General features: G+C 37.3%; 2 protein-coding genes across 3 annotated transcripts in view; both read right to left on the bottom strand.

The window, feature by feature from the left end:
- LOC135785885 (adipose-secreted signaling protein-like) overlaps nucleotides 1–16,745 on the bottom strand; it is a 260,005-nt gene that overhangs the window by 52,062 nt on the left and 191,198 nt on the right. The window lies entirely within an intron of this gene.
- The window catches only part of LOC135785875 (EVI5-like protein), a 58,019-nt gene that overhangs the window by 2,717 nt on the left and 38,557 nt on the right, over nucleotides 1–16,745 (bottom strand). Inside the window, exons 18-21 of one of the 2 annotated variants that reach the window (XM_065295500.2) lie at nucleotides 14,999–15,145; nucleotides 11,777–11,872; nucleotides 11,583–11,678; nucleotides 6,616–6,823 (exon numbers count right to left, since the gene is read on the bottom strand). In XM_065295500.2, coding sequence (XP_065151572.1) covers nucleotides 6,616–6,823; nucleotides 11,583–11,678; nucleotides 11,777–11,872; nucleotides 14,999–15,145 — 547 coding nt within the window. Of the gene's footprint in view, nucleotides 1–1,921; nucleotides 6,824–11,582; nucleotides 11,679–11,776; nucleotides 11,873–14,998; nucleotides 15,146–16,745 lie in introns of those variants that run through there. The other variant, XM_065295499.2, reaches the window with a different exon arrangement.

Below are 16,745 nucleotides of genomic sequence, written 5' to 3'. Positions count from 1 at the left end.
ACTATCACATTAACTGAATCAGATTTGTTATGATATATTCAGATTTGTTATTTACATTTTCACACTGTAAAAAATCTTTGCTGCCTTTTTGTCAAGTCATTTATCTTATTATTATTTATCTTGACAAGTGATGAGTTTCTACAAAAAAACCTTCATTTTATGAGTTATAACTTATCTGAAGTTATAACAAATCATCTCTAGTCAAGATAAATAATAGAAAGTTGAAATAACTTGTAAATCTGAGTTGATTCAACAAACATTTAAGGCAGCAAATAATTTTTTACAGTGCGGTTTATATTTCCGAGTTTAATTCAGGTAACGTGTCATTTAAAAACAAACATTTTACACGGACGTGAATAAATGTTATGTTAACTTTGAATAAACACAGAATTTGTATAAATATACTAAATACGTATAAATGCATTTTTAACTTAACGTGTGTTGGTTTCGTAGTAAGAAAAAAATTATTAATTTACATACAGGACAACTGTTTGCCTTGTAATGAGCTACTGTGTTGAATTGTTAAGTGTGTAAACCTGTCAGTAAATAGTTAACCTACTACATAAATACTCAGTAAAAGTGCTAGTAAATCTTAAGTGCTTTGGTTTACAAAAAGTTATTTTAGTTCTTGATTTATCTCGTGGATCCCTTAGATATGCAATTTCACAAACTGTTTTTTGTTGTATTAATGCTACTTTAATTATCAGCACTTACCTCACGAGCCTGCAAATAATACGAGTCGCCTATAATGCACACACGCGCTATTCTTCTCACGTTTGTTTGCATGTGTTTATCGCAATCAGGTGAGGTTTAACTGCACTGCTGCGCGTCTCTCTGTCACCAGCAGTAATAAATCACTGAAAGCAGGTGCGCGTTCCTTAAAGCGCAGCAAAACTGAAAGTTTGCGCACTCGCAGCACCGGCCGACCGCAGACGCGTCAGTTTCCGCCGCGCACTCTGCCTCGAGCTGTTAAAAACCCAGACTGATACTAACCGTAACTGCAGCTCAGTGTACAGGAAAATTACCAGCAATATAAAGCGGCGTAGATTTATCAAGCACTGTTTTTTTTAACTTAACTATATACCGTGCATTTACTTATTTTGCAGACGCCCAAAACAACTTTAAAAAGACATAAGAAACAAAGCTAAGTGGGAATAAAGCTGAAGTTTGTGCCGTGTACACAGTGTACACTCTTACAATATCCTGGGTTGTTTGAACCCCTGTTGTCCAGATTTTATGGGTCAAAGCAACCAGCATTTTTTGGAGGGATAGCCTATACATTTGACTGAGAACGTGCGTCAAAAAGTTGCATTTTACATGATTGAAAATAAAGACACCGTGGTAATGTTATGTGGTGATCTTGTTGCAAAAATGGATGAGTCATTGAAAGCAAATCTAGAACGCTGTTGAGTTTTAAATGTGTAAGTGTTTTCAGTGTGTGACTACAGTATAACACATCAGTCAGATTTGCCGTTGACCCACCAAGGCGAAAAGTCTCAGGCCCCCAGACAGATGAAGAAAAAGCAAGGGAAAAGTGATGATACTGTTGAAAGGCTGGTGAACTGTGGAGTGTGTGGTTGTGTGAGGTGTAAAACAAACTTTGCTCATTCATTCTTGCCCTGAAACCATCGATAACTGACATTGTTCACAAAGGCCAACGAAATGTCATTAGCGCTCAATTTCCTGAGAACCTAGCGGCAATGGAGGACAAACAAGAAGATGCTCCTATGGATTTGACTAAGAGCTGTTGCTTACAACTGCAATTGGCTAGTATACAGGTATATATCGAGAGGTGATGAAATGTGTGCACAATCCTTTCACTTCTTCTTAAACCAGTAGATTGTAAAATGTAAAGCAAATCTGTCATTTACATGTCAGTAGGTAACAAAATTCATACAGATACAACAATATTTGAACCAAGTGAAGAGCATAAATGTTTATTCTTCTTTTTTAAATACATTTTATCATCAAATACAGAACACAGGATCATCGTTTGATAACATTGCCGTTTATATAATCTTTAGTACTGTCGTTCTTAATAACACATCGGTAAGATTGTAGGACAGAGTACATGTGGTGTAAAGGGCATGTGGGACATTTGTTTAGTACTGGTTAAAGGAGGTAAGGCAGCTGTTGGGCTCTACATGGGGCTCCTGCATTTACTTACGCTCTTGCTGGCTATTCATTTTAAAATGGCCACACTCGCAAGCGTAATGTGATGAGTATCTTGACCTCTGTTGTTAGGTTTGGCGTGTTGACTTCCGGTCTTTAACATGTTGTTAAATATAGCCCACTGTCATTTTACATTTAAACTTTTTTGTATACACACACAATGCATACACAAAGTCCATACTGTAGTGTGCACATGCGTGTAAAACAAAAACGTTCCCCAATTTAATGCATCAATCCTCACACATGTGAAAAACAAAGGGAAAAATCTGGCTGTAATGGTTAAGTACACTACAATTTTTAACATTGAAACATATTCTGATACAGTATGATATTATGCTATTTTGATCAAAGTGACTTTGATCCGTAGGAAAATGTCAGATTCACAGACACAAACACAAACTCTGATAGGTATTTTCTGTATTGACGTTTTTGTGAACACATTTCTAATGGCACCAGGGTAGATTCACATCTACCAGCAAACCCAGTAGGGTTTTATAAAAAAATAAAATGGAAAAATAAAACAAAGTGTGCACGTAAGACTCATGACAGTATATAAAAAGTATTCAGTTTAACTCCAACACTGACAGCATTTCTGAGATGTTAATAATGAATGGGCTGGAAAACGCGATAGACTTGTAATAACACTAGGTTCTGTAATTTGCATTACTGTAACTATAATAGCATTATTTTTACTTAGTCCTTCACTGGTTATAAATATTCAGTATTTATTAATAGTGCTCAAATTGGACCTCACTATGAGACCGAAATGTGTTTGACCATATCAGACACCCCTAAAAATTACATTTTGTTCTTAGTCAAACAACTTCATAAAGTAAAAAAAAATCAGCTAAAAAGAAAAATTGCCAAACTCACATTCAAAGTTAATTTCAAAACAGGCTTTTCTGAGTTCCTATTAAGTAAATATTCTTTAGAAGATAAAACTCACACCACAAAACCGTTGCATGTGAAGTAATCAAGTTATGAGCACAGTTTCCTTTGACAATTCGAAATCCAACAGCTCTGAACTACAATGTTGGTAAAACAACAGCTTGGCCTAAAAGGTTATCATTTTTAAGTGCAAGGCTTGAACAATTTTCAATATTTTACTAAACTAGTGTTTGTTTTGAGCATTTGAAGAACAATGTGTCTTGCCTCCAGATTCATCGAAGTGGAACAAAGATCAAAACTGTGCTTCTTTAACCACTGCAGACAAAAACCTTTGACAATTGAGACCCACAGAAGTTGCCCTTCTCGAAAATCAAAGACGCAAAACAACTTCCTTTACCAATTCGTGTTGTGAAGTATTTCACATAGCTCTGAGAAATAGTTTTGTGGATTAAAAAAAAAAAGTTACAGACCGGGCAACAGAAACACGTCCTAAATCAGTGTACAGCCCTACTGAAACTACAAATGCTTTCGTTTGAACCGAAATGATCCTGAAATGTATAAATAAACCAATTACTGGGCACGTTTATTTTCCAGTTAAGTTTTCTCAAGCTGTTAAAAACTTTTTTAGAGATGTGATATGATCAGAATCAGTGAAATGGGTACTGCAGTACTGAGTCAAGACTGCACTGCGGTAAAAAAACACAGTAACCCCCGACTACTTCTAGCATTTACAACCACTCGAACGCAGATATGTCCAATAAACATGATAAAAGGGCTTTTTATCTGATAATCAGCACGTAAATGTTTATCTTTAAAACTCTGAACATTTAAAAGTGTCTGAGCTGTGACTGTGAACAGCTTCTAACTGGTTCTTATTAATAACCAGTGGGAATCAAGACGACAACTCTTTTCTGAGGAAAGAGTCAGCAATGTTTTGAAATCATGTAAACGCATAACTTCAATGATCGATGAGCTTTTGCAACATGAGGCAGTGGTGGGAAAAAGCAATGACAACGACGCACGCATGTGTAGTCGGGCAAACATGGTTTTAAAGACAGTACTGGTACGGTCCTGTAATCTTACAATAAAACGTCCAGACGTGATCAAGAAGAATAAACTAGCAATTATGAAACATTTGTATACAAACTCTATTACTTTGTGTATGTAACTATTATTTAACTCTGTTTAGTAGTTATATGTATGTAAACCTGCTGTTGTTCAGTCAAATACACCAGCAAGCCAAAGCTTTTGTTCTTTAAATAGAAATAATGATACCAAAAAACAAGACAGAATTCAGAAATGTTAAAAATGTAACTTTCAGGCAGCCATTTTGTTATAATGTTCTAAAAAAATGAAAATTTTCTTACTCTCATGTTGTTACAAACCTGTCTAAATTTCTTTGTTCTAATAAAGACGTAGGAAGATATTTGGAGAAATGTTTGTAACCAAATGATCATGAGCCCCATTCACTTTCATATTAGGATAAAAAAATAGTATGGGAGTGAATGGGGCGTTTGTTACAGACCTTTCTCAAAATGTCTTCCTTTGCTTTCATCAGAACAAAGACATTTATACTTGGGAAATATACAATTATACAGGAGTGAGTAAATGATGACAGAATTTTCATTTTTGGGTGAACTATCCCTTTAAGAAAGTTCTGCTGTACAGCCCAAAAAACGGCTGGGTTTGTCCCCTTTTGACCCAACGCCGAGTTGAAAATAACCCAGCATTTTTTTTTGTACAGGATCAGCTCTTACCCCAAATCGCATGTCAACAGTTAACAATCAGGATAAATACAGTATCTTTCCTAATACATTTAGGCATAACTGACCCGTGCAATAAAAATTCATATCGCAGAGATCCTGTATGCATACAAGCAGCTCATTACTGTTAAGGGTCATGTTTATAATAATTCACAGTATTTAATAAATGTTTCGAGCATATAGATACTCAACATAGGGGAAAGGTTATCCATGTGAACCTTTTGAAAAAATTATAATAACTAACTAACTAGATATGTCATAGCAGCAGTCGTTTCCTTTTCTTTACCCTTCTTAAAACTAATCTTCTCTGGAGACCCTGTAGCGTCAGCTTTGTGCTGTTTTGTCAGAATTGGCACAAGAAAAAAAAATGAAATAAATATTTTGGCCTCCGAAGTTCATTCATTCGAAGTTTTCATACGAAACAAACATAAATAACTAAAAATAACATTTGGCAATGTTGAGACAAGTTTTCTGTCATTCAAAATGTTGATCATCTTGGTTTTGTATAAAACACACACACAGATACATGAATGAGCTATTGTAATATTCATCTATGTATGTAACTATTAACATCTCTATTACGTAATATAATAAGAGTTTGTTCATATCGTTCCTTTATCTCTTCCATTTTCTTTCCTTCAGCCATCACCTCTCATTAAAGTGATTGCAGTGTTTGTTGCGTTTAAAAATAAACTTAAAAGTGCACATGAGAACAAGACAAAAAACAAAACGGAGAACGTCCATCCAGGCTGAGAATGTCACCATATCTGTTGTTTGCCTCTGAAGACACAACAGATAAAGAGAGCGATGTCTTAAAATCCAGATCCAGAGATAGGATGTTGCAATGACACACTAGGGGTACCAGAAACTGTGCATCCTGCTTTCTCCTGCTTCCCGAAGTTACTCATCTTCTCACAGGATTTAAGTGAGTGTGTGGATAAATTAGAGGTAGTTTCAAGGCCACAATGTTTTTAGATATGTTCTTTGTAAAGAATAAAACAAAGTAAAAAAAACTAATTGGCACTGTGAGAAGTAAACAGAGTTTAACCTCTGTGTTTGCAATGTAAATGAACAGGGTCCAAAATTAACAAAAGCCCGACATGAAAAATGTTTTTCATAAATCCAGAGATAATTTGAATTGCACGTGTTACTTGCATTAGCGAGGGTCAGTCAGACTAGTAAAGACATAGAAATTGTTTACTACATAAAAGTAGATTTACATCAGTCCAAAAACGTACCATCAGAAGTTTATCTACTGTAGGTTGCCTACAATACTTCACAAATGTGGCTTAGAGTAGCCATTAAAAAAAATTAAAATCCCATTGCAACTAAATAATAAATAGGCCTTTATTTAAAAAAAATTCTTGCTAAGTAATAAATAGTAAATTTTCCTCCGACCTACATGGTTGGCACACATGAATCAGTTAATTTCAGACCCTGTTACACGTGCATTACTGAATATATATGATACTGATAAAGGAAAACCAAAGGTAAGAGAGAGAGAGAAAGATGAGAGGGTACTATGAGTGTGGCGCTATGCATCAGTTTCCTGCCGTACCTCTGACAGCGTTCGTGTAAATGTATCTCTCTCTCTTTCTCTCTCGCACGCTATGCATGCGTGCACTGTGCGGCCTGTTCTTGTCTGTTTCTGTACGTTTACATCCTTCTTCCGGCCACCATTTTAATGAATCTCAATTTTCCAGTCCTTCAGCACACACCATGCCCGGGTAAAGCTGCTGCTGGTTGGGCAGAGGGTCTGGGCAGGGATTTTGGTGGGAGATCCGCTCCTCACCATCGCTGTCCGTGCTGCCTTGGCTGTCCAGGTGAGATGACGTGTGGTGTGTGTACAGGGCACTCACAGGCAGGTGACTGTGAAGTGGGTCCTCGTCTGAGCTGGGATAATCGCCTTCCGCAGACGCCGGGCTGGCCAAACACAGGTCCTGATAAACGCCACCACTGGTATTCTGGAACTTGGACGGCTGTCCACGTAGCTGCCTGATCTAAAATGTTCAAAAGAAGAATTTTTACAACTTATAAATGGCATTCCTGCAAACATAGAATGTCTTCCGCCATACAACATAAGGAATGAATGGGGTTAGGCTGAATGCTAGTTTAGGTGCATGCAATGAAAAAAGATATGGTATGTATGAAAATTAAAAATAATGAAAAACTGGGTTGTTTTCATTTAAAAGGCACAAATCAAAATAAATAATACCCAACAAATGAAGAAAGGATCCATCCATCTATCTATATCAATCTATATATCTTTATCTACCTGTCTGTCTATCTTTATCTATCTGTCTATCTAACTTTCTTTATCCATCTATCTATCTGTCTGTCCGTCCGTCCATTCATCCATCATCTTCTAAATATCAATATTTATCTATTTATCTGTCTGTCTGTCTATGTCTATCCATCCATCCATTCATCTATCTGTCTATATCTATCTGTCTGTCTGTCCGTCCGTCCGTCTATATCTGTCTGTCGGTGTCTATCCATCCATCCATCCATCTATCTATCTATATCAATCTATTTATCTTTATCTATCTACCTTTCTGTCTGTCTGTCTATCTATCTGTCTTTCTGTATGTGTCTATCCCTCCATCTCTATCCATCTATCTATATTTATCTATATCCATCTACTTATCTTTATCTATATATATCTACCTCTCTGTCTGTATGTCTATCTATCTGTCATTATCCATCTGTCCATCAATCTTCATCTATATATCAATATTTATCTATTTATCTGTCTGTCTGTCTATTTCTATCCATCAATCCTTCCATCTATCTATCTGTCTGTCTATATCTATCTATCTATCTATCTATCTATCTATCTATCTATCTATCTATCTATCTATCTATCTATCTATCTATCTATCTATCTATCTATCTATCCGTGCGTCCGTCCGTCCGTCCATCTTCATCTATATATCAATATTTATCTATTTATCTGTCTGTCTGTCTGTCTATGTCTATCCATCCATCCATTCATCTATCTGTCTGTCTATATCTATCTATCTATCCATCTATCTACCCATCTATCCATCCGTCTGTCCGTCTGTCTGTCTATATCCATCTATCTGTCTATCTGTCTGTCCGTCCGTCTGTCCATCAATCTTCATCTATATATCAATATTTATCTGTCTGTCTGTCTATGTCTATCCATCAATCCATCTATCTGTCTGTCTGTCTATATCTATCTACCTATCTATCTCTGTCTATATCCATCTCTGTCTATATCCATCTATCTATCTGTCTGTCCGTCCGTCCATCCATCCATCCATCCATCCATCCAGCCATCTTCATCTAAATATCAATATTTATCCATTTATCTGTCTGTCTATCCATCCATCCATTCATTTAACTATCTGTCTATATCTATCTATCTGTCTGTCTATATCTATCTATCTATCTATCTATCTATCTATCTATCTATCTATCTATCTATCTATCTATCTATCTGTCTGTCCGTCCGTCTGTCTATATCTGTCTGTCTGTGTCTATCCATCCATCCATCCATCTATCTATCTTTCTTCTGTCAGTCTGTCTATCTATCTGTATGTGTCTTTCCCTCCATCTCTATCCATCTATCTATCTTTATCTATATCCATCTACCTATCTTTATCTATACATTTATCTACCTCTCTGTCTGAATGTCCATCTATCTGTCTATATCCATCTATCTATCTGTCTGTCCGTCCGTCTGTCCATCAATCTTCATCTATATATCAATATTTATCTGTCTGTCTGTCTATGTCCATCCATCCATCTATCTATCTATCTCAATCTATCTATCTAGCTTTATCCATATCTATCTACCTCTCTGTCTGTCTGTCTGTCTATCTGTGTCCATCCATCCATCTATCTATCTTTATCTATATCTATCTACCTCTCTGTCTGCGTCTATCCATCCATTTATATCCATCTATCTATCTTTATCTATATCCATCTATCTATCTTTATCTACCTCTCTGTCTGTCTATCTATCTATCTATGTTTGTCTTTCTATCTATCCATCCAACAGTCTGTCTGTCCGTCTGTCTGTCTATCTATCCATCCATCCATCCATCAATCCATTTATTTTTTCTTAAACCCCTGATGTTAGAGTTCTGACAAATATAAGTCTATTTACAAGTTATTTGAAATGAGGAAAACATGCATGCTTTATGGATGTGACAAAAATGGACAAAGGTTTTGGGAGACAACATGCTTGTCGGAATTCGGTGAGTTAAAAGGCACAAATCAAAATCAGTAACACGCAACTAATGATTGCTATTCAAAGAACATTTAAAATGTATTTTATTTTTATTTTTGTATGCACATTCATGAGGAAAAAACAATGTGACATTTCTCCATTATGGACATGACAATTCTGAAATGTACACTTTAAAACTAAGTTCAAACTATGAAAAAAAATGGTTTAAAAACTTTATCCAAGACTTTGCATGGGTAATTAAACCACCAAATATTAACATCTGAGATTTGAGTTAAAAACTTTCATAACAAGGTTGACATTTGCATGGAATTGCCCTGCTTTTTTATGTTTGCCTACCTGTGCACTTACTGTAGATCTATATATGCTTGTTGTCTATACTGTAGTTGCATTGATGAACATGTTTTGTAGGTAGAGAGGTACGTGAATGGTTTACAGAGTGGATTTTTTTGCGTGACAGAAATGGACCACAAATTTTTGCTCTCATTTCAGATCTTCCCTTCTGAGTCAGTGAGCACAAGTAAGTGCGTCTGCGTGCTATAACATTCGTGAGAGCTTCTAAAACAGGTATTATGCTAAAATCTCAGATCTGAAACGTCATGGGTTTCCCAATAATTGCTTTAGCAATTTGTAAGTGTGGGAGTAGGAGGGGCTGTGGTTAACCAATGGAAAAGCTTCCTGAGACAACAATCTACACAAGCCCCACCTCTCACTTCCTCTGTCTGGTTGATCTCGTTTCAGCCAAAACCACAGAGCAAAAGTCAGTGCACAGCACTTCCGAATTAGGACATCACCGAGATTTTTTAAAAATACACGTTTATGGCAGGGGTGTAGCAAAAACGATATTTTAACAGACTATTTAATCAAAATTAAGATCTTGCAGTTAGAAACAACTAAAGGTAAGCCTTATACAGTGTAATAATAAGCAGGCTGATTTTCCCAAAAATACAAACAGTGTGCTGCAAATAAAATAAAATATTCTGAAAATATACAAAAATATTTGTTTGTTTTTTTAGTATACCGATAAGAACTGATGCCATTGGAATAACAACCAATGGCATCAGTTTGGGGCAGAGTTATTCAATTTTCCATAAAATTAATAATAAACAAGGAGCGAAACTTTGAAAACTGTCATTATATTTGTAAATCTATTTGTTGATGCTAGCGATGCAGCGCTTACTTCCTCTTTTAGCGACGGAGCAATCCGCAAAAACTGCATATGCAAGCAGGAAGTTGATGTACTCATTAGTGTTTTCTCATGTATGTAATCATATCCCAAATTCTGGATTATTATTTCTGGTGGTCAGCTGAAAGGCCAGCGTACATAGTCAGTACATATACATCTGACCTTTAAAACACGAAAAGAGAGACATAGTGTTATCGTGCTTATGTTACTTACTGAACCAGCATACACTTAAGTTTGCTTTTTAGGAATGCATCTTTTTATATTATTATATAATTTTTTTATATAGTTCAATAGGGATTGAATTGTATTTCAAAGTTTTCGTTTTGATAATAAATAAAGCTCTACAGGGACAGCAGTACAGATCACGAGGTGACCTGATTCCGCAGCTGAATTTAAGAGCACGTAAAACGCTGATGTAAAATCGCCCCTTTGAAAGCACCCACAATACAGCTCAGCTCAGTGATTACAGTAACCATGAAACTGGAGCAAATACCCTTCACATTTGTATGTAAACACTGACACAAGCCAAGATATCGTGCAAGAGGAAACGTGAGGACAAAATCAAAACGAAAAGAGGGACGAAAACGAGAAAGTGATGCATGAACAGAGAGGTGAAGGGAGAGAAATACATACAAGAGAACGAAAATGTCAACACACTCTCACACCCCCCTGTCACGAAAGGCTTCTCTACAAATGAGCAAGATCATCAGATGAAGTGCGTGAGACCGAGTTGTGACTGGGTGCGTGGGTAAGCGCCACAGCATCCAAACATCAAAGCCGTCTGTGTGTGTAAGGGCATATGAGGGGGAAGGGGAAATGGGGAAAAAGATTTTGGTGTGGTATATATTGTGGTTAGGGAGGGTCCCAAATGTTAATAAAAGCACTGCAACCACAGTAAAATAGATCAGCTCGGTAACCACTCTCAGAGCTGCTACGTGTACTACAAACAGGCGGATGACTGCTTACGAAATTATCATGGGTAAAGGTATTAACAGAAGTGGAGGTACTGTGCACTTGCCATTTTATGGAATAACTGTGTAAAAATTTACCAAAAATAACGTGGGCTGCAAATGATATGCTTTTGGTCTGATAACAGATTAACATGCAAATGCAAAGATTGTTGCAGATACCAGCTGCACGTGCTTAGTATGGTGTGCAAAGCATTTAATATACCGTTCAGAATCACTTTTTGCCATTTAACATTTGAAATCATTTTGTTTTTGTTTACCAGTGATGCAAACTACAGTCAAAGTTTGGGGTATTCACCTGTTAAAACGCTTAATCTGTATACATTAATGTACATTTATAATAAATTACTGAGAAACATGTTTAGTTTCTGACAAAAATAAAACCTCACCTCGTTCTTGAGTTCAGCAATCTGCTGTCTGAGTTGCGTTATATACTGCGTAGAGTCTGAGTGGTTCAGCTGGCCTTGGATCAGTCCTTCCTCTTTCTGCAGGCAAGACATATAGCCACACACATACACACACACACAGATGACAAATGTACACACAACCCTTTAAAGTATAAACAAACAAATACTCTTCTCACCTGTATTTCAAGCTCGGCTATCTTCTGCCGGAGTTCAGCCACTGCTGCCATACTGTCAGCTTCTCTTAGACGTACGGCCATCACTTCTTCCTTGCTCTAAAAGTAAAACAGTATAGAGAAAACACAATACAAACACATGCATGGTAAAACCTAAGCATTACACTGAAATAGGGGTTGGCGATATGACCAAAAATCCATTTCACCAATTGAGTCATTTTATTTTACGGCAACAGTATATTTGACGGTATATGTTTTTTAGTTTATATAGGAAAGTATACATTTGCAGAAGTTTTCAACTCACTATAGCTCTCCAGCTAAAGTGAAAATGCCCAGAAGACAACAACAGATTAAGTCTTTATAGATAGAATCCTGTTTTTAATCAGTTATTAATTTTATAGACTATTGAAGCTATAGTATGCATTGTATTTTGTATTTATGCAAATAGTATATGAGAGACAGATCTCTAGATATGAATATTATGAATATGACCAAGGTGATGACCATGTGCGAGAAGTGCTTGCTTTATTTGATGACGCGGCCTCTTGCATGCGCCTCGAGAGACCTCACGCGAAAAACCTGCTGCATTAACACAGAGCGAGAGAGCCACAAGGTGGATTCACTGGCGCTTATTATGAAATTACTCATTCATTTGTTATGAGTGGATTATTTTACATGTTTCTCCATCACACTCAGTCTAATATACGGGAGTGGCAAGTTAAACATGCCCACTTATTTATATTCCGCTGTATGCATGGAACAGAAACATCTGTTACGTCTGCCATTTTATTTCATGTAATGGAATATACCGTCATACCGCCCACTAAAAATATATAAAAAATGTATGAATGGTTAATTTTTTATATGCAACACAATGGAAAATATAACATTAATAAAATCTATTTATAATTTTTCACAATTTATTACTAATAAATATACTAAAACTTCCACCACCAATAAAATGCTCTAAAAAATGTTGGTTTTTTTTCAAACCAATGTTTGGTCAAAAAGGTAAGCATTTTTTAAGTCGAAGTCAAAGTATCTTTATTATGCTGAGTTTACACCAAACGCGGTTTGGGCGTCAAAATCGCGTCTACCGCGCGTGGTTTGCCGCTTGAACAATTTGGATGCATTCGCGCGTGTAGAGCGGAGTAGACGTGCGGAAAAAGCAAGCATTTGACGCGCGTCCGAAGCAAAATCCGCTTCTTGTGGGAGGGGCAACTGCTGTGCGAGTGTCTGTTTGCCAGATGACTGATGTTACTTGTGCATTTATCAAGAGAGTTACCAGTTTTGTATTGGGTAACCTTACTATGGGGAAAAATAAACGGCGCGGGTAGATAAACGTCACGTGACTCAAAAGTGAAGCGTGTATTACAACTTACCAAGTTGCCCAAAGTCCTTACTGACACTCTTCCAAGCGAGGTCCTTTTTATTCCTGTCTCCACTATAGAAATAACAACTTGTGTCATATAGCTTCGAGTGACTGCTTGAGTGAGTGACTCCGGGCGGGGCTGCCACCACAGCAGCAAGCAGGCTCCTGATTGGTTAACGCGGCGCGAAATTCCGCCAAAGTTCAAATTTTTCAACTCGGGCGTCAGCCGCAAATTCGCGTGAACCGCAAGATGCACAAAAAGCACCATTCGCGCTTACCGCGCACAACGCTCAATTCGCGCCTTTCGCCCGAGCTTCACGCGCGAAAGAGGCGGAAACGCGTTTTCCGCGCCGAACGCCTCTTCCGCGCCGCGGGACCTCCTGACGCGCGTCAACGCGTCTTCACATTGACTTAACATTGAAATCACTCGCGCTTCACGCCCTTACCGCGGTCGGTGTAAATGCAGCATTAGTCTCACCAGGGAGAAATTTGTTTTGGATATGACGGAATTGCTACAGGACAAATTAAAAACAGAGACACAACACAGATACAGAGGTAAAACAGATAAAAAACAAGAAGTACATAAAACATTAAAGGAACACGCCCACATTTTGGGAATTTAGCTTATTCACAGTATCCCCCAGAGTTAGATAAGTCCATACATACCTTTCTCATCTCCGTGCGTGCTGTAACTCTGTCTGACGCAGCCTCCGCAAGCTTAGCTTAGCACAAAGACTGGAAGTGAATGGCTCCAGCTAGCATACTGCTCCCAATAAGTGACAGAATAACGAAAACATTTTCCTATTTATGTTTTGTGATTTGTATAGTGCAAATATCAAGGTCATATGAGACACAGCCATCTTTTAACAGTAAACATACTCGGAACTATATTCTCAGAAGGCGAAGCACTGCTACATGGGTGGAGTGATTTGCACAACTCTGACCAAACTCTCTGCTCCTCACCAGGTGCTGCGAGCATACAAATACAAATCACAACACACAAATAGGAAAATGCCCATGTTATTTTGTCACTTATTGGGAGCAGTATGCTAGCTGGAGCCATTCACTTCCAGTCTTTGTGCTAAGCTAAGCTTGCGGAGGCTGCGTCAGACAGAGTTACACCACGCAGGGAGATGAGAAAGCTATGTGGACTTATCTAACTCTGGGGAATAATGTGAATAAGCTAAATTCCCAAAATGTGGGCATGTTCCTTTAAGACTACTCGAGCAGCTGTGCAAAATTGCAATCTACCGTTAAAAAAAAAATTCTGGTCTCACCTACATTACTGCTTATTTATTGAATTAATTGAAAGAGGAACAAATGAGCGCTTATACCTATTATATGTACACAGAGGGACCCTGTACCTCTTTCCTGAGTTCAAAAGCTCAAACTCTGAAAACAACACATGAGAGTTATCTGATATAATGATCTTAGCCTGCCTGATTATTGTCTGATCAAAAAGGTCCCACAGATTTAGGGGGGCTGGTGTACCCATGATCTTTCCTGCCGTCTTGGCCAGATTAAAAATCTGAGTTTTTGATTTAACTGTCACATTTCTAAACCAGCTGGTGATACCATACCGAAGGATGGACTCAATAGTTGCTCTATAGAAAATTAGCATAATATTTTTACAGACCCCAAAGATTCTAAGTCTGCGCAAAAAATAGAGGCGCTGATTGATTCTAACACAAACATTTGTAACATTTTAGAGTGTTATTATTAATAATAACAACAGGGAATCATAACAAGCTTACATATTTAAGCTTGCATATTTTGTGATAACAGTTAAAGTAGTTTTTTTGCTCTTATCTTATGAAATATGACTTTGCTGACCGTGAATGAATGTACTGTACCTTGCAGTCAGACTCGGCCTGCTTTCTCTTCATTTCATTGACTTGGCTTTGTAGTGTTTTGCTGTGAGAAAGAGAATTCTGCAGTCTCTCCTGCAGGGCGGCGCACTCCTGTTCATGTCTACTTACTAATTTACAGTTGATCTGGTTCTGTAAAAACATGAAGAAAAATTTGAGGTTTACTAAATAGTGTGTTTTTGGAAAAACTTATTTTGTCAAGGCAAACTCTACAGTAAGACATATCATCAAACAATTCAATACTAAAATGATTCAGTTTTAGTACAGCACTGCGTAACAAACATAATAATGGCAACATAACGTGCTAAAGCAAAAGTTCATTCAAGTATGAAAATTATTTTATTATTTATTCACCCTCATACCACCCTCTATGACTTCCTTTCTGCAGTTAAAGGATCTCACTGGTTTGCGTTTCTCTTGACTAGTTATTTTAAACGGTTTAAGTGGTAACAACATAAACAAACAGCTTTTGTGGACTTCCGCAATAACAACAGAGTTCCTCTAGAGTAGATTATTAACAAGCTAAATAAATGACCAGTAAATTATCTTTGTTCAAATCATAGCTAAAGTGTATCAATCATTACACTGAGCTAACGTTAATGTGTAAAATTAATGTGCAGTATTACTGTCTGTCCTCGTCTGTTGAAAACCGAAACATTTTTATTTCACACAAATTATTTGTTCCAGAGGTCAGTTTAGTCGCCATCCAGATCGATAAACAAGCACAGACCGGAAATTAACTTCGAGCCAGACTTAACTGTTGTCCTGTAAAGTGTATATATGCGTTTTCCTTCACGAGACCGAAATATCCATATGAGAATTGCCGTTATCGACTTTTCAACAATAATGTATTGTGCTGATCTGTATGTTGCCATGAATATGAACGCTAAAAAGCTCAAAATGCTATCAAAATATTTTATTTTTCTGTATTGCTTTACTTTTATAAACCCATTGGACTCATTTGTATTACTTTAATGATGGATGGATATTTTTGGTACCATTTTGTGCCCTATATAAGAATACAATTATTAATTTGTGTTCCACTGAAGAAAGTCATTTTAGGGGTGGTTTCCCAAACGAGGCTTATCCTAGTCCCAGACTAAAATGCATGTTTGAGCTGCCTTCACAGTTTGTACGGACATACACTCACCTAAAGGATTATTAGGAACACCTGTTCAATTTCTCATTAATGAAATGGTGTAATGGTGTGGGGGATGTTTTCTTGGCACAGTTTAGGCCCCTTAGTTCCAATTGGGCTTCTTTTAAATGCCACGCTCTACCTGAGCATTGTTTCTGACGATGTCCATCCCTTTATGACCACCATGTACCCATCCTCTGATTGCTACTTCCAGCAGGATAATGCACCATGCAGTCCATGTCACAAAGCTCGAACCAAATTCAAATTGGTTTCTTGACAATGAGTTCACTGTACTAAAATGGTCACCACAGTCACCAGATCTCAACCCAATAGAGCATCTTTTGGATGTGGTGGAACGGGAGCGTCATGCCCTGGATGTGCATCCCACAAATCTCCATCAACTGCAAGATGCTATCCTATCGACATGGGCCAACATGTCTAAAGAATGCATTCAGAATTGAGACAGTTCTGAAGGCGAAAGGGGGTCAAACACAGTATTAGTATGGTGTTCCTAATAATCCTTTAGGTGAGTGTATCTTAAAGGTGTAGTGGAGGATTTTCTCGAATTTTAGAAAAGAACCACCTTCTCCACTT

This window comes from Paramisgurnus dabryanus, chromosome 4 (assembly GCF_030506205.2).
Source record: "Paramisgurnus dabryanus chromosome 4, PD_genome_1.1, whole genome shotgun sequence".
Taxonomy (NCBI): Eukaryota; Metazoa; Chordata; class Actinopteri; order Cypriniformes; family Cobitidae; genus Paramisgurnus; species Paramisgurnus dabryanus.
Note: the sequence above shows the minus strand (reverse complement) of the source record. Positions and strands in the feature narration are given on the sequence as shown.